At 53.7% G+C, this 24,566-nt stretch overlaps 3 protein-coding genes across 3 annotated transcripts in view; all 3 read left to right on the top strand.

Moving 5' to 3' along the window:
- Positions 1-607, top strand: part of LOC139239332 (cystatin-like) — an 8,500-nt gene extending 7,893 nt beyond the window's left edge. Inside the window, exon 3 of the mRNA XM_070868007.1 lies at positions 539-607. Coding sequence (XP_070724108.1) covers positions 539-607 — 69 coding nt within the window. The remainder of the gene's footprint in view (positions 1-538) is intronic.
- Positions 608-1,034: 427 nt separating this feature from the next.
- Positions 1,035-5,478, top strand: LOC139239291 (barrier-to-autointegration factor-like). The gene is made up of 2 exons (XM_070867960.1): positions 1,035-1,207; positions 4,497-5,478. Exons 1-2 carry the CDS (start codon positions 1,085-1,087, stop codon positions 4,641-4,643), a joined length of 270 nt encoding a protein of 89 aa, XP_070724061.1. The 5' UTR covers positions 1,035-1,084; the 3' UTR covers positions 4,644-5,478.
- Positions 5,479-7,971: 2,493 nt separating this feature from the next.
- Positions 7,972-20,015, top strand: LOC139239290 (barrier-to-autointegration factor B-like). Its single transcript, XM_070867959.1, has 3 exons — positions 7,972-8,329; positions 11,524-11,669; positions 19,725-20,015. Exons 1-3 carry the CDS (start codon positions 8,284-8,286, stop codon positions 19,869-19,871), a joined length of 339 nt encoding a protein of 112 aa, XP_070724060.1. The 5' UTR covers positions 7,972-8,283; the 3' UTR covers positions 19,872-20,015.
- Positions 20,016-24,566: the final 4,551 nt, after the last annotated feature.

Genomic DNA, 24,566 nt, shown 5'->3' with positions numbered 1-24,566 from the left:
GGGTTGGGTTGGGGGGGGGTGTTGGGTTGGGGGAGGAGAAGGGGTTGGGTTGGGGGAGGAGAGGGGGTTGGGTTGGGGGAGGAGAGGGGGTTGGGTTGGGGGAGGAGAGGGGGTTGGGTTGGGGGAGGGATGGGTTGGGGGAGGGAGGGGGGGGTTGGGTTGGGGGGTGGTGTGTTGGGTTGGGGGATGGAGGGGGGGGTTGGGGGAGGGAGGGGGGGGTTGGGTTGGGGGAGGAGAGGGGGTTGGGGGGGTAGGGGGGTGTGTTGGGGTTGGGGGGAGGTGGAGTGTGTTGGGGGTGGGGGTTGGGTTGGGGGAGGAGAGGGGGTTGGGTTGGGTTGGGGGAGGGATGGGTTGGGGGGGGGTGTGTTCGGGGTTGGGTTGGGTTGGAGGTGGGAGGGGGAGGTTTGGGGGTGCGTCGGGAAGGGGAGCGTTGGGTGGCGGGTACAGACCTGTGTCTATATTTCTGGACTGAGCCCGGAGGTGGTTACCTGATTGTTTTGTTTGCTCTGGTTCTCTGGGTATGGCCGACAGTTTCCAGTGGTCGGGGAGACTAGAACTAGGGGGCACAGCCTCAAAATACGGGGGAGCCAATTTAAAACCGAGTTGAGAAGGAATTTCTTCTCCCAGAGGGTTGTGAATCTGTGGAATTCTCTGCCCAAGGAAGCAGTTGAGGCTAGCTCATTGAAGTCACAGATAGATAGATTTTTTAAAGAGGGTTATGGGGAGCGGGCGGGTAAGTGGAGCTGAGTCATGATCTTGTTGAATGGTGGAGCAGGCTCAAGGGACTAGATGGCCTGCTCCTGTTCCTAATTCTTATGTTCTTATGACTTGGAAATATATCGGCCGTTCCTTCATCGTCGCTGGGTCACAATCCTGGAACTCCCTCCCTAACAGCACTGTGGGAGCACCTTCACCACACGGACTGCAGCGGTTCAAGAAGGCGGCTCACCACCACCTTCTCAAGGGGCAATAAATGGTGGTGGTGGGGGTGGGGGGAGGGAACTCTCCTTGTAATTTAACTCTGGAATCATTCTGATTTTGTGTTGTGTGTGCTTTTTGTTAACAGTACGAACACAGAGGCGTGATGACGACATCACAGAAGCACCGAGATTTCGTGGCGGAGCCCATGGGCGATAAGCCGGTGAAATGCCTGGCGGGTATCGGAGAAGCCCTGGGTAGGCGGCTAGAGGACCAAGGGTTTGACCGGGTAGGTGAATGGCATCTGTGCGCGGGCATGTCTGGCACCACCGTCTCTCTCTCTCTCTCTCCTTCTCAGGGTCTCATCCTCCCATTTTGTAATTGCATCGAATGTACGGCACAGAAAGAGGCCATTGGGCCCCACCGCTCCGTGCCGGGGTTTATACACCACACCAGCCCCCTCCCACCCCTCTCCATCTCACCCCATCACCATATTCCTTTCTCCCTCATGTGTTTATCCAGCTTCCCCTTAAATGCATCGATACTATTCGCCTCAATCCCTCCCGGTGGCAGCGAGTTCCACATTCTCACCCCTCTCTGGGTAAAGAGGTTTCTCCTGAATTCCCCCATTGGGTTTATCAGTGACTGTCTGATATTGATGGTCCCGAGTTCTGGTCTCCCCCACAAGTGGGAAACATCCTCTCTACCTCTACCCGATCGAACCCCTTTCATAACCACTGCAGGGAGTCGCTGATCGCAGTGCGGGCGGGCACAGCAGGAGGGGCGAAGGAGCGGTGAGAGTCCGTAGAGGGACGTGATCGGGGCCCCGGGAGAGGCGAGAGTTCGGGGCCCAGGAGAGGCGAGGGCCCAGGGGCTGCACGGGCCCAGCCCCACACTGTGCGATATGTGCGCGCACTGGGTCCGTGCAGCAGAGCTGGTCTCCAGTCGTCCTGGTCAACCCTTGCCCCTGGACCAAGACCTCGCTCTGTCAAGCCCCGTGTGGTGGCTGGTGTACAACGGTCACCCCACGTTAAAACAATCCACCCACAGGCATCTTCCACCCTTCAGGATGCAGTTCGGGATCCGGAATATTAGGTCCTTCATTGGAACACCTGGGAACTTGTCCCTTTTTTGGCGTGGAAGCAAGTCACCCTCGCTTCGAGGGACTGCCTATGCTGATGATGAAATGCATCGATACTATTTGCCTCAACCACACTAACGGACAGCGCAAGTATAGGATTGTACAACACAGGAGGCCACTCAGCCCATCCTGCCTCTGCCGGCTCTGAAGGAGATAGTGCCGCCCCCTGCTCTCTCCCCACAGCCCTCCATATGTTCCCTCTTCAAGCAGATCTCCAATTCCCTTTTGAAAGTTGCTCTTGAATCTGCTCCCACCGCCCGCTCCCAATCGCAACAACTCCAGTGTGAAAAGAATTCCCCCCCCCAGCTCCCTCTGGTTCATTTTGCCAGTTATCTTAAATCTGTGTCCCTCTGGTTACCGACACCCCCCCCTCCCTATCTCTGTAATCTCCTCCAGCCCCACAACCCCCCCCCCCCGAGATGTCTGCGCTCCTCTAATTCTGCCCTCCTGACCATCCCTGATTTCCATCGCTCCACCATCGGTGGCCGTGCCTTCTGTTGCCTGGGCCCCAAGCTCTGGAACTCCCTCCCTAAACCTCTCCGCCTCTCTCTCCTCCTTCAATACGCTCCTTTAAAACCCACCTCTTTCGAAGCCCTACTTGATTTGAAGACCTCTATTAAATCTCCCCTTAACCTTCTCTGCTCTAAAGAGAACAATCCCCCAGCTTCTCCGGTCAATCCACATAACTCGAGTTCTGGTAAACCTCCTCTGCACCCTCTCCAAGGCCTTGGCAGCCTTCCTAAAAGAACTGGACACAATACTCCATCTGGGCCCCCGACCCAGTGACTTACACAGAATTACATCGAATGTACAACACAAACAGGGCATTCGGTTCCAGCGGCTCTGTGCCGAGGTTTATGCCCCACACGATCTTCCTCCTAGCCCTCTCCATCGCCCCCCCATTACGATATCCCTCCCTCCCTCGTGTTTATCCAGCCTCCCCTTAAATGCATCGATACTATTCGCCTCAACCCCTCCCTGTGGCAGCGAGCTCCACATTCTCACCCCCTCTCTGGGCGATACAATTAATGCAATGCGTCATTTTGCCTTTGCTACCGAAGTTAGGGCTGGTTACATTTCACAACCGGGTCGCAGTTTCAAAATCAGGAGGGTCTCCGCACAGAGTAGGTAGAGAGGAAGGGTCGGGAATCAGAGGACACGGGGACAAACCTTTTTACGCAGCGAGTGGCTGGGATCTGGAATGCGCTGCCTGAGAGGGCGCTGGAGGCAGACTCGATCGCGGCTTTCAAAAGGGAGTTGGATAAGTAGCTGAAGGAGAAATGATTGCAGGGCTCCGGGGAAAGGGCGGGGGGGGGAGTGGGACTGGCTGAGAGATGGCACGGGCTCGATGGGCCGAATGGTCGCTTGCTGAGCTGTAACCGTTCTGATTCCAAGTGGTAAAAGAATCACAATTGAAGGGAGACCTTAAGTGTTTTGCATTGCGCGTAACAGTTTTTGTGTTTGGGCTCTCTATTTAAGGAGGGATATATGTGCATTGGAGGCAGTTCAGAGAAACATAGAAACATAGAAAATAGGTGCAGGAGCAGGCCATTCGGCCCTTCTAGCCTGCACCGCCATTCAATGAGTTCATGGCTGAACATGCAACTTCAGTACCCCATTCCTGCTTTCTCGCCATACCCCTTGATCCCCCTAGTAGTAAGGACCTCATCTAACTCCTTTTTGAATATATTTAGTGAATTGACCTCAACAACTTTCTGTGGTAGAGAATCCCACAGGTTCACCACTCTCTGGGTGAAGAAGTTCCTCCGCATCTCGGTCCTAAATGGCTTACCCCTTATCCTTAGACTGTGACCCCTGGTTCTGGACTTCCCCAACATCGGGAACATTCTTCCTGCATCTAACCTGTCTAACCCCGTCAGAATTTTAAATGTTCACTCAGTTGATTCCGGGGATGAGGGGGGTTGACTTATGAGGAAAGGTTGAGGAGGTTGGGCCTCTGCTCATTGGAATTCAGAAGAATGAGAGGGGATCTTATCGAGACGTGTAAGATTGTGAGCGGGCTTGACGAGGTGGATGCAGAGAGGATGTTTCCACTGATGGGGGAGACTAGAACTAGGGGGCATGGTCTTAGAATAAGGGGCCGCCCATTTAAAACTGAGATGAGGAGAAATTTCTTCTCTCCGAGGGTTGTGAATCTGTGGAATTCTCTGCCCCAGAGAGCTGTGGGAGCCGGGACATTGAATATATTTAAGGTGGAGATAGACAGATTTTTGAGCGATTTAAAGGGTTATGGGGAGCGGGCGGGGAAGTGGAGCTGAGTCCATGATCGGATCAGCCACGATCGTATTGAATGACGGAGCAGGCTCGAGGGGCCGAATGGCCGACTCTTGCTCCTATTTCTTATGTTGGATGAGCCAATCCCGCCATTTTATAAAGCCGAAATCTCTCTCTCTTTTCCCCCCCCCCCCCTCTCCAGGCGTACGTGGTTCTGGGGCAGTTCCTGGTGCTGCGGAAAAAAGAAGACCTCTTCAAAGAGTGGCTGAAGGACACGTGCCAGGCCAACTCCAAGCAGTCTGCCGACTGCCACACCTGCCTGAAGGAATGGTGCGATGCCTTTCTGTGAACCTCCTTGGCTGCCGGTTCCCCCCTCTCCGTGTCTCCCTCCCGGCCCCCTTTTGTATTTTTATTCCTCTTAAAAATGACGTTAAATTATCCGCTCCGCTTTTGTGTCCCAGGTTCTGCTTTTGTCCCGGTTTCTCCGCGGAGCGCGCCCGCCGAGATTTTTTTCCCCTCTCGCTCTCTCCGCTGTAGAAGTCGGGTATCAGTTCCCGTCTTTGGCTGCTGAGCGTTGAGGCCGTTGGCACTGAAGGAATGTCTGGCGACCCTTGCTTCGCCCGTCTCTGCTGTCGGCTTGGCCGGAGGGCGGGGGAAGAGGTCTCGTGGCATGAATTTTTAAACCACCCGTGTTTCTCTGCCCTCCCGACCAAACAGCTTTGCTTGAACCGGCCCGTATTTGGTAACCCGGTGAATTTGCACAGTTACCGGATACCGGTGGGGGAGCGGCTTGCCTGGCTGTGGTGTTCCCTGCGCTGGCTCTGAACCTCACCCTTCCCCCAGCCGAAACCGCTTGTTTGAAGTGTACACTGGTAAAATACCCACAGAACTCGCTCCCGATCCCCCCTCTCTGTGTGTGCGCGCGCGCGGGAGTCCATTTACTGCTTATGTAAACCGGGAGGAGGTGGATCGGAAAATGCTGACTTGATCTGTAAATGTGAACCCCTTTTTATTCATTCCTAACCCCCCTCCCCGCACCCTCGGGCTTTGCGCCCTTCCCTCCTTCCCCAATCTGATTCCTCCGCCCGTGCTTTTCATGGCGGTTAAATTCCGCGTTGCTACGGAGACCCTTGTTATTAAAAATTTTTGTATGGCAAATCAATAAAATGTGTTTTTGAGACCGAGCTGTGCTGTGCTGGTGTCCCTTACTTTCCCCCCCGGGCCGGCCGACTATTCGACTGTGTGGGCGGCGGCATCCGATTCCGTCCGCGCGCCTGTCCCCGTTTCGTTGTGTTTTCTTGGCTTCCTCCCTCACCCAGGGTGGGCTCTTGAAAGCATTTGCTGCCTCTTTGACTGCCCCAGGTGAGATCTGTGCGAATCGGGGTTGGAGCCAGTTCCTCTGGTCTGTACATCTCTGTAGCTCAGAGACATGGACCATGTACAGCAGCCACCTCAAGTCGCTGGAGAAAAACCACCAACGATGTCTCCGCAAGATCCTGCAAATCCCCCGGGAGGACAGACGCACCAACGTTAGCGCCCTCGACCAGGCCAACATCCCCAGCATCGAAGCACTGACCCACACTCGACCAGCTCCGCTGGGCAGGGCCACATTGTCCGCATGCCCCCCAGACACGAGACTCCCAAAGCAAGCGCTCTACTCGGAACTCCTTCACGGCAAACGGGCCCAAAGGTGGGCAGAGGAAACGTTACAAGGGACCACCCTCAAAGCCTCCCTGATAAAGTGCAACATCCCCACCGACACCTGGGAGTCCCTGGCCAAAGACCAGTCCGCCCTAAGTGGAGGAAGTGCATCCGGGAGGGCGCTGAGCACCTCTGGTCTCGTCGCCGAGAGCGTGCAGAAACCAAGCGGAAGGAGCGTGCGGCAAACCAGTCCCACCCTCCCCTTCCCTCAACCACTGTCTGTCCCCCCCGTGACAGGGACTGTGGCTCTCGTATTGGACTGTTCAGCCACCTAAGGACTCACTTTTAGAGTGGAAGCAAGTCTTCCTCGATTCCGAGGGACTGACTATGATGATGATGGCATCTCCTGTAAAACACCAGAGGAGGGTCTGCAGCGATTAATGGTGGCCTGTCTCTTTAAAAGCCACGGGGTCCAAGTACTTGTGGCCAAAGGTCATGGTGGCTGCCTGTACATTTCTGGTTCCGGGTCAGAAGGGCCTGGCTTTGATGAGATTGTTGTGCATCTAAATGTTGGGTGCAATAACTTTTATAAGAGGATTTGAGTTTGAGAATAAAGACGTCTTACTGCAGTTATACAGGGCCCTGGTGAGACCGCACAGGGAGTATTGTGCACAGTTCTGGTCTCCTTCCCTAAGGAAGGATATAACTTGCCATAGAGGGAGTGCAACGAAGGTTCACCAGACTCATTCCTGGGATGAGAGATTGAGCAGAATGGGCCAATAATCTCCAGAGTTTAGAAGGATGAGAGGTGATCTCATTGAAACTTCTTACAGGGCTTGACAGGGTAGATGCAGGGAGGGTGTTTCCCCCCCCGGGGCTGGGGAGTCTAGAACCAGGGGTCACACAGTCTCAGGATAAGGGGTCAGCCATTTAGGACTGAGATGAGGAGGAATTTCTTCACTCAGAGGGTGGTGAATCTTTGGAATTCTCTGCCCCAGAGGGCTGTGGAGGCTCAGTCTCTGAGTGTATTCAAGACCGAGATCGATAGATTTTTGGTCTCTAGGGATATGGGGACAGTGCAGATAAGTGGAGTTGACAAAGATCGGCCATGATCCCAGTGTCAGCTGCGGCTCAATGGGTAGGACTCACCCGCGCCCCCCGAGTCAGAAGGTTGTGGGTTCAAGTCCCACTCCAGTGCTGAGGGAGCGCCGCACTGTCGGAGGGGCAGTACTGAGGGAGCTCCGCATTGTCGGAGGGACAGTACTGAGGGAGCTCCGCATTGTCGGAGGGACAGTACTGAGGGAGCTCCGCACTGTCGGAGGGGCAGTACTGAGGGAGCGCCTCACTGTCGGAGGGGCGGTACTGAGGGAGCGCCGCACTGAGGGAGGGGCAGTACTGTCGGAGGGGCGGTACTGAGGGAGCTCCGCATTGTCGGAGGGACAGTACTGAGGGAGGGGCAGTACTGTCGGAGGGGCAGTACTGAGGGAGCTCCGCACTGTCGGAGGGGATGCTACGCTGTTGGAGGTGCCGTCTTTCGGATGAGACGTTAAACCGAGGCCCCGTCTCTCGGGTGGATGTAAAAGATCCCGGGGCCACTATTGGAAGAAGAGCAGGGGGAGTTCTCCCCGGTGTCCTGGGGCCAATATTTATCCCTCAACCAACATCACTAAAACAGATGATCTGGGTCACTATCACATTGCTGTGTGTGGGAGCTTGCTGTGCGCAAATTGGCGTTTCCCACATTACAACAGTGACCACACTCCAAAAGTACTGCGCTGGCTGTAAAGTGCTTCGGTGGCCAGGAAAGGCGCTATATAAATACAAAAGCAAGATACTGCGGATGCTGTAATCTGGCATTAAAAACAGGAAATGCAGGAAATCTCAGCGGGTCAGGCAGCGCCTGTGGGGAGAGAAACTGTTGACGCTTCAGGTCGATGGAGCTTTACCAGAACTATAAATGCCAGTCTTTAATGAATGGCGGGGAGGGCTTGAGGGGCTGAAGTATACAGGTGCTGTGTGTACAGGTGCTGTGTGTACAGGTGCTGTGTGTACAGCGCTGCATACGTTCCCTGTCCCGCACACCCCCCACCCCAGCCCAGGCACAAAATCTACTCCCAAACCCCGCCACACCCCCAGGGGAAGTGGGCCTAGGGAGTCACAATGGGCATCATCGCCCATGGCAGCGGGTCACTGCTGTGTGATGCTGACACCATAATGGCTGACCTCATTCTGCCTGGGTCATGCACCTCACTGCAACTCCCCACTGACCCCAGCAAGCGGCAGAAAGCGGACTTTCATTGCAAAGAGGAAAAGCTCACAGCGGATCGTGCGGGCGCTGACAACCAGACATGGATCTGCGAGCATCGACCGTCACTGAGTTCAAAGTAGACAAAGGTGAGCGGGTGTTAAAGGCGGGCAGGGCTGTTTTGTGTAGGAATCCCTTACATTAGATACAGGGTAAAGTTCCCTCTCCAATCGTCGTCCTCATCAGCAGGCCCTCGCAATCGAGGAAAACCTGCTTCCACTCTTAACTTGAGTCCTGAGGTGGCTGAACAGTCCCTGTCACAGGTGGGGCAGACAGTGGTTGAGGGAAGGGGAGGGTGGGACTGGTTTGCCGCACGCTCCTTCCGCTGCCTGCGCTTGGTTTCTGCACGCTCTCGGCGACGAGACTCGAGGTGCTCAGCGCCCTCCCGGATGCACTTCCTCTGCACTGTCCCATCAAACACTCCCAGGGCAGGTACAGCACGGGGTTAGATACAGAGTAAAGCTCCCTCTATACTGTCCCATCAAACACTCCCAGGGCAGGTACAGCACGGGGTGAGATACAGAGTAAAGCTCCCTCTACACTGTCCCATCAAACACTCCCAGGGCAGGTACAGCACGGGGTTAGATACAGAGTAAAGCTCCCTCTACACTGTCCCATCAAACACTCCCAGGGCAGGTACAGCACGGGGTTAGATACAGAGTAAAGCTCCCTCTACACTGTCCCATCAAACACTCCCAGGGCAGGTACAGCACGGGGTTAGATACAGAGTAAAGCTCCCTCTACACTGTCCCATCAAACACTCCCAGGGCAGGTACAGCACGGGGTTAGATACAGAGTAAAGCTCCCTCTACACTGTCCCATCAAACACTCCCAAGGCAGGTACAGAGGGTTAGATACAGAGTAAAGCTCCCTCTACACTGTCCCATCAAACACTCCCAAGGCAGGTACAGAGGGTTAGATACAGAGTAAAGCTACCTCTACACTGTCCCATCAAACGCTCCCAGGGCAGGTACAGCACGGGGTTAGATACAGAGTAAAGCTCCCTCTACACTGTCCCATCAAACAATCCCAGGACAGGTACAGCACGGGGTTAGATACAGAGTAAAGCTCCCTCTACACTGTCCCATCAAACATTCCCAGGGCAGGTACAGCACGGGGTTAGATACAGAGTAAAGCTCCCTCTACACTGTCCCATCAAACACTCCCAAGGCAGGTACAGAGTAAAGCTCCCTCTACACTGTCCCATCAAACACTCCCAAGGCAGGTACAGGGGGTAGATACAGAGTAAAGCTCCCTCTACACTGTCCCATCAAACACTCCCAGGGCAGGTACAGCACGGGGTTAGATACAGAGTAAAGCTCCCTCTACACTGTCCCATCAAACATTCCCAGGGCAGGTACAGGGGGTTAGATACAAAGTAAAGCTCCCTCTACACTGTCCCATCAAACATTCCCAGGGCAGGTACAGCACGGGGTTAGATACAGAGTAAAGCTCCCTCTACACTGTCCCATCAAACACTCCCAAGGCAGGTACAGAGTAAAGCTCCCTCTACACTGTCCCATCAAACACTCCCAGGGCAGGTACAGCACGGGGTTAGATACAGAGTAAAGCTCCCTCTACACTGTCCCATCAAACATTCCCAGGGCAGGTACAGCACGGGGTTAGATACAGAGTAAAGCTCTCTCTACACTGTCCCATCAAACACTCCCAGGGCAGGTACAGCATGGAGTTAGATACAGAGTAAAGCTCCCTCTACACTATCCCATCAAACACTCCCAGGGCAGGTACAGGGGGTTAGATACAGAGTAAAGCTCCCTCTACACTGTCCCATCAAACACTCCCAGGGCAGGTACAGCACGGAGTTAGATACAGAGTAAAGCTCCCTCTACACAGTCCCATCAAACACTCCCAGGGCAGGTACAGGGGGTTAGATACAGAGTAAAGCTCCCTCTACACTGTCCCATCAAACAGCTTGAGGTTATTTGAAGGTAAGCAAGAGGGATGGAGAGAGAGCAGGAGAGTCGGAGAAGGACTGAGAATGGAGATCAATGAGTGAGAGACTTTGGGAGAGTAAGTGAGAGAGACAGAAAGATGGAGATAAACACTGACCGATGAAGAGAGTGAAAGACAGAGAATGGAGGGAGGTTGTCCCAGCACTGGATCGTACTGATTAACACGGCTCACTTTATCTCACTGTCTCACTCTGCCACTCTCTCCAGCTTTCTCTTTTACTCGCTCCCACACATCTCATTATCTCTCTTTTTCAGTCCCTCTCTCACTCTCTCTCTCCCTCGCTTTCTTAGTCTCTCCTGCTCTCTATCCATCTCTCTCCCTCTTTCACTCTCACTATCTCAATCGCTCGTCTGTCCCCGTCTCTCACTCTGTCCGTCTCTCTCTCTCTCTGTCTCTTGCTCTCTCGCCCTCTATCCCTCGCTTTCTTAGTCTCTCCTGCTCTCCATCTCTCTCTCCCTCTTTCACTCTCACTATCTCAATCTCTCGTCTGTCCCCGTCTCTCACTCTGTCCGTCTTACTCTGTCTCTTGCTCTCTCGCCCTCTATCCCTCGCTTTCTCAGTCTCTCCTGCTCTCCATCTCTCTCTCCCTCTTTCACTCTCACTATCTCAATCTCTCGTCTGTCCCCGTCTCTCTCTCTCTCTGTCACTTGCTCTCTCGCCCTCTATCCCTCGCTTTCTTAGTCTCTCCTGCTCTCCATCTCTCTCTCCCTCTTTCACTCTCACTATCTCAATCTCTCGTCTGTCCCCGTCTCTCACTCTGTCCGTCTCACTCTGTCTCTTGCTCTCTCGCCCTCTATCCCTCGCTTTCTTAGTCTCGCCTGCTCTCCATCTCTCTCTCTTTCTCTCTCTCTCTCTCCCTCTTTCACTCTCTCTATCTCAATCTCTCGTCTGTCCCCGTCTCTCACTCTGTCCGTCTTTCTTTCTCTCTCTCTCTGTCTCTTGCTCTCTCGCCCTCTATCCATCGCGGGGCGAATTGGGATAGTTGCGATTGTCTGACCCCGGCCCGGGGACGGGAGGGCGGGGTCGGAGCTGGGCTGTCCAGTTCTGAGACTTTGACCCAGCGACGATGAAGGAACGGCCGATGTATGACCTGGGTTGGGGGGGGTGGCGGAGGACGCGGTGTGTGTGTGTGTGTGTGTGTGTGTGACTTGTGCGGGGGGGGGTGGTGGTGTTTACACACGTGCCTGTCGGCCCATGTCCTTCTGGGTGGTGGAAGGTGCGGGGTTTGGCCAGGTCGGGTTACCCTCACCGGGCCCTCGCTGCCCCGCGCCACTAACACCGCCTCTCTCAATCTCTCTGCCTGTTCCAGACCGGCTTCCCGTCTGCCCTGCCTCCACAACCTCGCAGAAGCACAAGAACTTTGTGGTGGAGCCCATGAGGGAGAAGTCTGTGAAGGAGCTGGCAGGCATTGGAATGGTCCTGGGAGGACGTCTCGAGGAGAAGGGCTTCTGCAAGGTGAGGTCTCAACGTCGTCGCCCTGGGGTGGGCGGGGGGGGGGGCGGTCACAGAGCAAGTGTCACCGTGATCATCCGGGGAGACCGAACGTGCCCTGTGCTAATCCCCAGCCCCCGCCAACCCTTGGGCTGTGGGACGACACTGGCATTTATTGCCCGACCTTTGTTGCCCGTTGAGAAGTTGTTGGGCGACCTCCTCCTCCAACCGCTGCAGTCCCGTGCGGTGAACACAAGAAACAGGAGCAGGAGCCGGCCATTCGGCCCCTCGAGCCTGCTCCGCCATTCGATACGATCGTGGCTGATCCGATCATGGGCTCAGCTCCACTTCCCCGCCCGCTCCCCATAACCCTTCACTCCCTTATCGCTCAAAAATCTGTCTCCATCTTAAATATATTCAATGACCCAGCCTCCACAGCTCTCTGAGGCAGTGAATTCCACAGATTTACAACCCTCGGAGAAGAAATTCCTCCTCATCTCAGTTCTAAATGGGCGGCCCCTTATTCTAAGACCATGCCCCCTAGTTCTAGTCTCCCCCGTCAGTGGGAACATCCTCTCTGCATCCACCTTGTCGAGCCCCCTCATAATCTTACACGTTTCGATAAGATCACCTCTCATTCTTCTGAACTCCAATGAGTAGAGGCCCAACCTCCTCAACCTTTCCTCATAACCCTTCACTCCACTATCGCTCAAAAATCTGTCTCCATCTTAAATATATTCAATGACCCAGCCTCCATCCCCGGAATCAACCGAGTGAACCTTCTCCTGAACTGCCTCCAAAGCAAGTATATCCTTTCGTAAATATGGAAACCAAAACTGCACGCAGTACTCCAGGTGTGGCCTCACCAATACCTTGTATAACTGTAGCAAGACTTCCCTGCTTTTATACTCCATCCCCTTTGCAATAAAGGCCAAGATTCCATTAGCCTTCCTGATCACTTGCTGTACCTGCATACTATCCTTTGTGTTTCATGCACCAGTACCCCCAGGTCCCGCTGTACTGCGGCAATTTGCAATCTCTACCCAAGCAAATAATAACTTGCTTATTTTATTTTTCATGCCAAAGTGGATGACCTCACACTTCCCCACATTGTACTAAGCTGCCCCCACAGTGTTAGATTGCAGGATTTTAACCCAGCAACGATTGAAGGAACGGCCCAAGTGGGAGTGTTTTGTGTGTGTGACTTGGAGGGGAACTTGCGAGTTGGGGGAGGGGAGTGTTCCCAAGCGCCTGCTTCCCTCGGGGGGGGGGGGGAGCCCGAGGGTTAGACAGGGGACAATGCACTGGGTCCAGTGTCCTCTTGCACCTCGGCCATTCTACAGCTAATGGGGAGTGACTGTGGTTATTGGAGGGCAGGGGTCCCTGGACAATGGCCAAGGGGGAGGCGAGGGTGGGGGAGGGTGTTTGGGCAAACTAGAACCACTGGCCTAATGTGCGTGGGAAAGGGTTAGATCCCGGCGATACCCTGGGATGAGCGCTGGGAATGTCCGGTAGACTGGTTGGCTCGGTGTGTAAGCCGTGGCTCAGCGGGTAGCTCTGTCGCCTCTGGGCCAGACGGTTGTGGGTTCAAGCCCGACTCCAGAGACTTGAGCACATAATCCAGGCCGATACTCCCAGTGGCAGTACTGAGGGAGCGCCGCACTGTCGGAGGGGCAGTGCTGAGGGAGCGCCGCACTGTCGGAGGGGCAGTAGTGAGGGAGCGCCACACTGTCGGAGGGGCGGTGCTGAGGGAGCGCCGCACTGTCAGAGGAGCAGTACTGAGGGAGCACCGTACTGTCGGAGGGGCAGTACTGAGGGAGCGCCGTATTGTCGGAGGGGCAGTACTGAGGGAGTGCCGCACTGTCGGAGGGGCAGTACTGAGGGAGCGCCGCACTGTCGGAGGGACGGTACTGAGGGAGCGCCGCACTGTCAGAGGAGCAGTACTGAGGGAGCGCCGCACTGTCGGAGGGGCAGTACTGAGGGAGCGCCGTATTGTCGGAGGGGCAGTACTGAGGGAGTGCCGCACTGTCGGAGGGGTGGTACTGAGGGAGCGCCGCACTGTCGGAGGGGCGGTGCTGAGGGAGCGCCGCACTGTCGGAGGGGCGGTGCTGAGGGAGCGCCGCACTGTTGGAGGGACGGTACTGAGGGAGCGCCGCACTGTCGGAGGGGCAGTACTGAGGGAGCGCCGCACTGTCGGAGGTGCCGTCTTTCAGATGAGACGTTAAACCGAGGCCCCGTCTGCCCTCTCAGGTGGATGTAAAAGATCCCGGGGCCACTATTGGAAGAAGAGCAGGGGAAGTTCTCCCCGGTGTCCTGGGGCCAATATTTATCCCTCAACCAACATCACTAAAACAGATGATCAGGGTCATTATCACATTGCTGTGTGTGGGAGCTTGCTGTGCGCAAATTGCCTGCCGCGTTTCCCACATTCCTAACACAGATGAGACTGCACACAGGGAGGTTAAGGTAACAGTGACCTCAGTCTTTATTAAGACACTCCAGAGTGAGGAACAGGCCTTTGGGGCCGGCTTATATACAGTGCTCCCAAGGGATGCTGGGATCCCTTGGGACTTCAGGGGATCCGCTCCCTGGTGGTGGGACATGGGAGTGCATGCTTTACAGATACACAACATCACCCCCCCGCCCAAAGTCAAAGTGAAAACTATTTACAAGGTGAGGCGGTCGGGAGCCTTTCTTTCCCTGGTGGACCTCGGTACAAATGTCTGTTCTGGTGTGTTGGCTGTGCCCTCACTGTGCTGGCGTGTTGTTGGCCCTGCAGGGCTGCTGGGTGAGCCTGGCCTTGTTGGGCTGTTGGGCGTGGTGGGTTCGATTTCCTGGTCCGGGGTGGTGTCGTTGATCCTTTGGGTGTGTGTTGTGGGCTCGAAAAAGGTGGTGTCTGCTGTGGGTTGTTCAGGGCAGTCTGTGAACCGCAGCCTCGCTTGGTCCAGGTGCTTTCTGCAAATTTGTCCATTGTCTAGTTTGACTACAAACACCCTACTCCCTTCTTTAGCTATCACCGTGCCCGCGATCCACTTGGGACCATGTCCATAGTTTAGCACATACACAGGGTCATTCAGATCAATTTCCCGTGACACAGTGACGCGACCAGCGTTTACATTTTGTTGCTGCCGCCTGCTCTCTACCTGATCATGCAGGTTGGGGTGAACCAGCGAGAGTCTGGTTTTAAGTGTCCTTTTCATGAGTAGCTCAGCCGGGGGCACCCCTGTGAGCGAGTGGGGTCTCGTGCGGTAGCTGAGCAGTACTCAGGACAGGCGGGTTTGGAGTGAGCCTTCTGTGACTTGTTTAAGGCTCTGTTTGATGGTTTGTACTGCCCGCTCTGCCTGCCCATTGGAGGCTGGTTTAAACGGGGCCGAGGTGACATGTTTGATCCCATTGCGGGTCATGAATTCTTTAAATTCGGCACTGGTGAAACATGGCCCGTTGTCACTGACCAGTATGTCAGGCAGGCCGTGGGTGGCAAACATGGCCCTCAGGCTTTCAATGGTGGCGGTGGCGGTGCTTCCCGACATTATTTCACATTCAATCCATTTTGAAAAAGCATCCACCACCACCAGGAACATCTTACCGAGAAACGGGCCCGCATAGTCGACATGGATCCTCAACCATGGTCTGGAGGGCCAGGACCACAAACTTAGTGGTGCCTCTCTGGGCGCGTTGCTCAACTGAGCACACACGCTGCATTGCCGTACACAGGACTCTAAGTCAGAGTCGATACCGGGCCACCACACGTGGGATCTGGCTATCGCTTTCATCATTACTTACCCGGGTGTGTGCTGTGGAGATCCGAGATGAACGTCTCCCTGCCCTTTTTTGGGTAGCACTCCGCGGTTACCCCACAACAGGCAGTCTGCCTGAATGGACAGCTCATCCTTTCGCCGCTGGAACGGCTTGATTGGCTCTTGCATTTCAACGGGGATGCTGGCCCAGCTCCCATGCAGTACACAGTTTTTTACTAGGGACAGCAGAGAATCTTGGCTGGTCCAAGTCCTAATCTGGCGGGCTGTGACAGGTGATTTATCATTTTCAAACACCTCCATGACCGTCAACAAGTCTGCGGGCTGCTCCATTTCCACCCCCGTGGTGGGCAATGGTAGCCGACTGAGAGCATCCGCACAGTTCTCGGTGCCTGGCCTGTGGCGGATGGTATAGTTATACGCTGATAGCGCGAGTGCCCACCTTTGTATGCGGGCTGAGGCATTAGTATTTATCCCCTTGTTTTCAGCGAACAGGGATATGAGGGGCTTGTGATCGGTTTCCAGCTCAAATTTGAGGCCAAACAGGTACTGATGCATTTTCTTTACCTCGAACACACACGCTAATGCCTCTTTCTCAATCATGCTGTAGACCCTCTCAGCCTTAGACAAGCTCCTGGAGGCATAGGCGACAGGTTGCAACTTCCCCGCAATGTTAGCTTGTTGTAATACACACCCGACTCCGTACGACGACGCATCACATGCTAGCCCAAGTCTTTTACACGGGTTATACAATACAAGCAGCTTGTTGGAGCATAAAATGTTTCTGGCTTTCTCAAAAGCAATTACTTGTTTTTTTTCCCCATACCCAGTTCTCACCTTTGCGCAATAACACATGTAGGGGCTCTAAGAGGGTGCTTAACCCCGGTAGGAAGTTACTAAAATAGTTGAGGAGTCCCAGGAACGACCGCAGCTCCGTGATGTTCTGTGGCCTGGGCGCGTTCCTGATAGCCTCTGTCTTGGCGTCTGTGGGCCGAATGCCGTCCGCCGCGATCTTTCTCCCCAAAAACTCCACTTCTGTTGCCATGAAGATGCATTTCGACCTCTTCAGCCGCAGCCCTACGCGATCCAGTCGCTGGAGGACCTCCTCCAGGTTTTGTAGGTGCTCGGCGGTGTCCCGACCCGTGACCAATATGTCGTCCTGAAAGACCACCGTGTGTGGTACCGACTTGAGTAGGCTCTCCATGTTTCTCTGGAAGATCGCTGCAGCCGACCGAATTCCAAACGGGCATCTGTTGTAGATGAACAGTCCCTTGTGCGTGTTGATGCAGGTGAGGCCCTTCGAAGACTCCTCCAGCTCCTGCATCATGTAGGCCGAAGTCAGGTCGAGCTTGGTGAACGTCTTGCCTCCTGCCAGCGTTGCAAATAGGTCGTCTGCCTTAGGTAGCGGGTATTGGTCCTGTAGCGAGAAACGATTAATAGTCACTTTATAATCGCCGCAAATCCTGACCGTGTCATCACTTTTGAGTACTGGAACAATCGGGCTGGCCCACTCGCTGAATTCCACTGGGGAGATGATGCCCTCGCGTTGCAGCCTGTCCAGCTCGATTTCCACTCTCTCCCTCATCATGTGAGGTATCGCTCGCGCCTTGTGGTGAATGGGTCGTGCCTCTGGGATCAAGTGGATTCGCACCTTCACCCCGGAAAAGTTTCCAACGCCTGACTCAAGAAGGGAATTTTAAAAATAAATTTGTTAAGAACCTGGGTACATGAGGCCTCATCAACATGTGATAGCGCTCAGATGTCATCCCAGTTCCAGCGGATTTTGCCCAGCCAGCTGCTTCCAAGCAGAGTGGGGCCATCGCCCGGGACAATTCAGAGCGGCAGTTCGTGCACCTGTCCCTCGTAGGTGACCTTGACCATGGCGCTGCCCAGGCAGTGATGAGCTCTTTGGTGTACGTTCTCAGTTTCGTGTGGATGGGGCTCAGGGCTGGTCTGAATGCCTTGTTGCACCACAGTCTCTCAAACATCTTTTTACTCATGATGGATTGGCTGGCACCAGTGTCCAGTTCCATGGCTACGGGTAAGCCATTCAATTTTACATTTAGACATTTCATCAAAAATGTGTGCACCCCGTGTACTTCAGCATCTGCCTCCTCTCTCTGAGGCTCGAAATTGCTTTGATCCGCCATGGACCGATCTTCCTCTGCCACGTGATGGTTAGCAGGTTTTGCAGAGCTTGCAGCTCGTCTGCAAGCTCGTTGGAGGTGCCCCATTGTTCCACAGCTCTTGCAAACATACCCTTTGAAGCGGCATGAATAGGCTGAATGGAAGCCTCCACAACGCCAACAAGGTGTGAATTGCCTTGCATTCATCCTTTGTTGGGGACTCTGAGTCATCTGGGTCACCTGAGGCCTGCTGGCAGTTGCAGACTCGTGGGGTCTGCCCTGTACATTGCTGCTCGCAAACACGGTTCCAGTTAATTTATGAACATTGCTAGCACTTGTGTGCTGAGAGATTTGTTTGGTGTTATCACTGGTGGACATAAACGCCTGTGCCATCGCAATGGCCTTACTGAGGGTCGGTGTCTCTACAGTCAAAAGTTTTCGTAGGATGGTCTCATGGCCAATGCCCAGTACAAAACAGTTTTTGAGCATCTGCTCCAGGTAACCATCAAACTCACAATGTTCTGCAAGTCGCCTTAGCTCGGCGACGTAGCTCGCCACTTCCTGACCTTCAGATCGCTGGCACGTGTAGAACCGATACTTCGCCATCGGCACGCTCTCCCTCGGGTTAAGATGCTCCTGAACCAGTGTACAAAGCTCCTCATACGACTTATCTGTGGGTTTCACCGGAGCCAGAAGATTCTTCGTGAGGCTGTAGGTCGGTGCCCCGCAAACTGTGAGGAGGACCGCTCTCCTTTTTGCAGCGCTTCCTTCTCCGTCCAGCTCGTTGGCTACAAAGTACTGGTCTAGCTGTTCGACATAGGCTTCCCAGTCCTCACCCTCCAGGATGCCCACAGCTTGCTGCATCGTTGTGTTGGATTCGTATTCTCGTTGCCAGTTATTGTGTTCCTAACACAGATGAGGCTGCACACAGGGAGGTTAAAGTAACAGTGACCTCAGTCTTTAATAAAACACTCCAGAGTGAGGAACAGGCCTTAGGGGTCGGCTTATATACAGTGCTCCCAAGGGATGCTGGGATACACTGGGACTTCAGGGGATGCGCTCCCTGGTGGTGGAACATGGGAGTGCATGCTTTACAGATACACAACACCCACAAACAGCAATGTGATAATGACCCAGATCATCTGTTTTTGTTATGTTGGTTGAGGGATAAATATTGGCCCAAGGATACCCGGGAGAACTCCCCCTGCTCTTCATCGAAATAATGCCACGGAATTTTTTACGCCCACTTGAAAACAGACGGAGGCTCGGTTGAATGTCTCATTTAAAATACGGCACCTCCGACAGTGCGGTGCTCCCTCAGTACTGCCCCTCCGACAGCACTGCGCCCCCTCAGTACCGCCCCTCTGAACGTGCGGCGCTCCCTCAGTACTGCCCCTCCGACAGCACAGTATGGCGCTCCCTCAGTACCGCCCCTCCGACAGCGCAGTATGGCGCTCCCTCAGTACCGCCCCTCCGACAGCGCAGTATGGCGCTCCCTCAGTACCGCCCCTCCGACAGCGCAGTATGGCGCTCCCTCAGTACCGCCCCTCCGACAGCGCAGTACGGCGCTCCCTCAGTACCGCCCCTCCGACAGCGCAGTACGGCGCTCCCTCAGTACTGCCCCTCCGACAGCGCAGTATGGCGCTCCCTCAGTACCGCCCCTCCGACAGCGCAGTATGGCGCTCCCTCAGTACCGCCCCTCCGACAGCGCAGTATGGCGCTCCCTCAGTACTGCCCCTCAGACAGCGCAGTATGGCGCTCCCTCAGTACTGCCCCTCCGACAGTGCGGCGCTCCCTCAGTACTGCCCCTCCGACAGCGCAGTATGGCGCTCCCTCAGTACTGCCCCTCCGACAGTGCGGCGCTCCCTCAGTACTGCCCCTCCGACAGCGCAGTATGGCGCTCCCTCAGTACTGCCCCTCCGACAGTGCGGCGTTCCCTCAGTACTGCCCCTCCGACAGCGCAGTATGGCGCTCCCTCAGTACTGCACTGGAGTGTCAGCCGAGATTGATGTGCTCAATGCCCTGGAGTGTGCCTCAAACCTTCTGACCCAGTGGATTGGGTGCAGCCCAGTGAATCCACTTGCCGTTGCACTATATATAAAACGTGTACCGGTACGAGTGACCCTGTGGGCTCGCGCCAATACTAAGATGCGAGCAACATTAAACTGTCTTAATCCCTTTCTCTTGACCCGTTTTAGGCCAAAGATGTGCTGGGTCAGTTCCTGCTGCTGAAGCAGGATAAGGTCGCCTTTAAGTGCTGGATGAGGCAAGCCTGCTTTGCGGGCAACAGGCAATCGGACGACTGTTACCGCTGCCTCAGGGAATGGTGTGATGCCTTTCTCTGAGTCTCGTCTCCACCGGGGTACTGGATCTCCTCCAAACTCTCCACCATAATCCTCAATCGCTATTTATTGATCTTCACGGCCCGAGGTCACCAGGTGGACTCCACATTTTATGCCATTAAAAGGTGATTTATTAATAAATGCACAAAGACAAGCAGACAGTGTGGTGTCAGTCTGTTCCCAGTGCAGTACCGAGGGAGCGCCGCACTGCGCTGTCGGAGGGGCAGTACTGAGGGAGCGCCGTACTGTGCTGTCGGAGGGGCAGTACTGAGGGAGCACCGTACTGCGCTGGCGGAGGGGCAGTACTGAGGGAGCACCGTACTGCGCTGTCGGAGGGGCAGTACTGAGGGAGCACCGTACTGCGCTGTCGGAGGGGCAGTACTGAGGGAGCACCGTACTGCGCTGTCGGAGGGGCAGTACTGAGGGAGCACCGTACTGCGCTGTCGGAGGGGCAGTACTGAGGGAGCACCGTACTGCGCTGGCGGAGGGGCAGTACTGAGGGAGCACCGTACTGCGCTGGCGGAGGGGCAGTACTGAGGGAGCACCGTACTGCGCTGGCGGAGGGGCAGTACTGAGGGAGCACCGTACTGCGCTGTCGGAGGGGCAGTACTGAGGGAGCACCGTACTGCGCTGTCGGAGGGGCAGTACTGAGGGAGCGCTGTACTGTCGGAGGGGCAGTACTGAGGGAGCACCGTACTGCGCTGTCGGAGGGGCAGTACTGAGGGAGCGCCGTACTGCGCTGTCGGAGGGGCAGTACTGAGGGAGCGCCGTACTGTCGAAGGTGCCGTCTTTCGGATGAGACATAAAACCGAGGTCCCATCTGCTCTAAGGTGGACGTAAAAGATCCCATGGGCACTATTTCGAAGAAGAGCAGGGGGAGTTCTCCCCCGCTGTCCTGGGGCCAATATTTATACCTCAATCAACATCACTAACACAGATGATCAATGTTACATTGCCGTTTGTGGGAGCTTGCTGTACACAAATTGCCTCTGCGTTTCCCACATTACAACAGTGACTGGACTCAAAAGAGGTACTTCAATGGCTGTCGAGTATTTTGGGCTGTCCGTTGATGGGGAATGTCGCTACATAGGGGTGTGAATCTGACGAAAATTGAAGATCGAGGAGATATTCGGGACAGGTGTCCCAAAACCTTGGACAGAGAGGTCGGTTTTAAGGAGCGTCTTAAAGGAGGAGAGAGAGGCGGAGAGGTTTAGGGAGGGAGTTCCAGAGCTCGGGGCCCAGGCAGCTGAAGGCACGGCCACCGATGGTGGGGCGATTATAATGGCGGGGGGCGTTGGCGGGGGTGGGAGATGCTCAAGAGGGTAAAATTGGAGGAGCAGAGATCTCGGAGAGCTGCAGGACTGCGGGGCTCCAATCAGTTTCCCGCACGCGTGAAATTTAACACTGGAATAGCGGGTCGCGGAACAGCCTTGCGGCTTGGCAGGAATGTTGGTTGTGGGGCTGGAGGAGATTGCGCAGGTCGGGAGGGATTTGAGAACCAGGATGGAGAATTTATACAGTCTGAGTAAATGCCCGCCACTTCACGCTGCGAGATAGAAGCATAGAAAATAGGTGCAGGAGTAGGCCATTCGGCCCTTCGAGCCTGCACCACCATTCAATAAGATCATGGCTGATCATTCACCTCAGTAACCCTTTCCTGCTTTCTCTCCATACCCCTTAATCTATTTAGTCGTAAGGGCCATATCTAACTCCCTCTTGAATATATCTAACGAACTGGCATCAACAACTCTCTACGGTAGAGAATTCCACAGGTTAACAATTCTCTGAGTGAAGAAGTTTCTCATCATCTTGGTCCTAATTGGCTTACCCCTTATCCTTAGACTGTGTCCCCTGGTTCTGGACTTCTCCTGCATCTAACCTGTCCAGTCCCGTCAGAATTTTATATGTTTCTATGAGATCCTCTCTCATCCTTCTAAACTTCAGAGAATACAGGCCCAGTCGATCCAGTCTCTCCTCATATGTCAGTCCTGCCATCCCGGGAATCAGTCTGGTGAACCTTCGCTGCACTCCCTCAATAGCAAGAACATCCTTCCTCAAATTAGGAGACCAAAACTGAACGCAATATTCAAGGTGTGGCCTCACCAAGGCCCTGTACAACTGTAGTAAGACCTCCCTGCTCCTATACTCAAATCCTCTCGCTATGAAGGCCAACATGCCATTTGCCTTCTTCACCACCTGCTGCACCTGCATGCCAACTTTCAATGACTGATGAACCATGACACCCAGGTCTCGTTGCACCTCCCCTTTTCCTAATCTGCCGCCATTCAGATAATATTCTGCCCTCATGTTTTTACCACCAAAGTGGATAACCTCACATTTATCCACATTATACTGCATCTGTCATGCATTTGCCCACTCACCTAACCTGTCCAAGTCACCCTGCAGCCTCTTAGCATCCTCCTCACAGCTCACACCGCCACCCAGCTTAGTGTCATCTGCAAACTTGGAGATATTATACTCAATTCCTTCATCTAAATCATTAATGTATATTGTAAATAGTTGGGGTCCCAGCACTGAGCCCTGCTAGTCACTGCCTGCCATTCTGAAAAGGACCCGTTTATCCCGACTCTCTGCTTCCTGTCTGCCAACCAGTTCTCTATCCACGTCAGTACATTACCCCCAATACCATGTGTTTTAATTTTGCACACCAATCTCTTGTGTGGGACCTTGTCAAAAGCCTTTTGAAAGTCCAAATACATCACATCCACTGGTTCTCCCTTGTCCACTCTACCAGTTGCATCCTCAAAAAATTCTCGAAGATTTGTCAAGCATGATTTCCCTTTCATAAATCTATGCTGACTTGGACCGATCCTGTCACTGCTTTCCAAATGCGCTGCTATTTCATCTTTAATAATTGATTCCAACATTTTTCCCACTACTGATGTCAGGCTAACCGTTCTATAATTACCCGTTTTCTCTCTCCCTCCTTTCTTAAAAAGTGGTGTTACATTAGCTACCCTCCAGTCCATAGGAACCGACCCAGAGTCGATAGACTGTAGGAAAATGATCACCAATGCATCCACTATTTCTAGGGCCACTTCCTTAAGTACTCTGGGATGCAGACTATCAGGCCCCGGGGATTTATCGGCCTTCAATCCCATCAATTGCCCTAACACAATTTCCCGCCTAATAAGGATTTCCTTCAGTTCCTCCTTCTCACTAGACCCTCGGTCCCCTAGTATTTCCGGAAGGTTATTTGTGTCTTCCTTCGTGAAGACAGAACCAAAGTATTTGTTTAACTGGTCCGCCATTTCTTTGTTCCCCATAAATTCACCTGAATCTGACTGCAAGGGACCTACATTTGTCTTTACTAATCTTTTTCTCTTCACATATCTACAGAAACTTTTGCAGTCAGTTTTTATGTTTCCAGCAAGCTTCCTCTCATACTCTATTTACCCCCTCCTAATTAAACCCATTGTCCTCCTCTGCTGAATTCTAAATTTCTCCCAGTCCTCAGGTTTTCTGCTTTCTCTGGCAAATTTATATGCCTTTTCCTTGGATTTAACACTATCCCTAATATCCCTTGTTAGCCACAGTTGAGCTACCTTACTCCAGACAGGGATGTACAATTGTTGGAAGTTCATCCATGTGATCTTTAAATGTTTGCCTATCCACCGTCAACCCTTTAAGTATCACTCGCCAGTCTATTCTAGCCAAGTTACCATCAAAGTTACATTTCCTTAAGTTCAGGACCCTAGTCTCTGAATTAACTGTGTCACTCTCCATCTTAATAAAGAATTCTACCATATTATGGTCACTCTTCCCCAAGGGGCCTCGCACAACAAGATTGCTAATTAGTCCTTTCTCGGTACACATCACCCAGTCTAGGATGGCCAGCTCTCTAGTTGGTTCCTCGACATATTAGTCTAGAAAACCATCCCTAATACACTCCAGGAAATCCTCCTCCATCATACTGCTACCAGTTTGGTTAGCCCAGTCAATATGTAGATGAAAGTCGCCCATGATAACTGCTGTACCTTTATTGCACGCGTTCCTAATTTCTTGTTTGATGCTGTCCCCAACCTCACTACTAGTTTGGTGGTCTGTACACAACTCCCACTAGCGTTTTCTGCCCTTTGGTATTCCGCAGCTCCACCCATACAGATTCCACATCATCCAAGCTAATGTCCTTCCTTACTATTGCGTTAATTTCCTCTTCAACCAGCAACGGTACACCACTTCCTTTTATTTCTGTCTATCCTTCCTGAATGTTGAATACCCCTGGATGTTGAGTTCCCAACCTTGGTCACTCTGGAGCCATGTCTCCGTAATCCCAATTATATCATATTCGTTAATAGCTGTCTGCGTAGTTAATTCATCCACCTTATTACGAATACTCCTCGCATTGAGGCACAGCCTTCAGGCTGGTCTTTTTAACATCCTTTGCCCCTTTAGACTTTTGCTGTAATGTGGCCCTTTTTGCTTTTTGCCTTGGGATTCTCTGCCCTCCACTTTTACTTTTCTTCTTTCTATCTTTTGCTTCTGCCCCCATTCTACTTCCCTCTGTCTCCCTGCATAGGTTCCCATCCCCCTGCCATATTAGTTTAACCCCTCCCCAACAGCACTAGCAAATACTCCCCCTAGGACATTGGTTCCGGTCCTGCCCAGGTGCAGACCGTCTGGTTTGTACTGGTCCCACCTGCCCCAGAACCGGTTCCAATGTCCAAGGAATTTGAA

Source organism: Pristiophorus japonicus, chromosome 27 (genome assembly GCF_044704955.1).
Source record: "Pristiophorus japonicus isolate sPriJap1 chromosome 27, sPriJap1.hap1, whole genome shotgun sequence".
Classification (NCBI taxonomy): Eukaryota; Metazoa; Chordata; class Chondrichthyes; family Pristiophoridae; genus Pristiophorus; species Pristiophorus japonicus.
The sequence above is the reverse complement of the archived record's forward strand: the minus strand, read 5'-3'. Positions and strand labels throughout refer to the sequence as shown.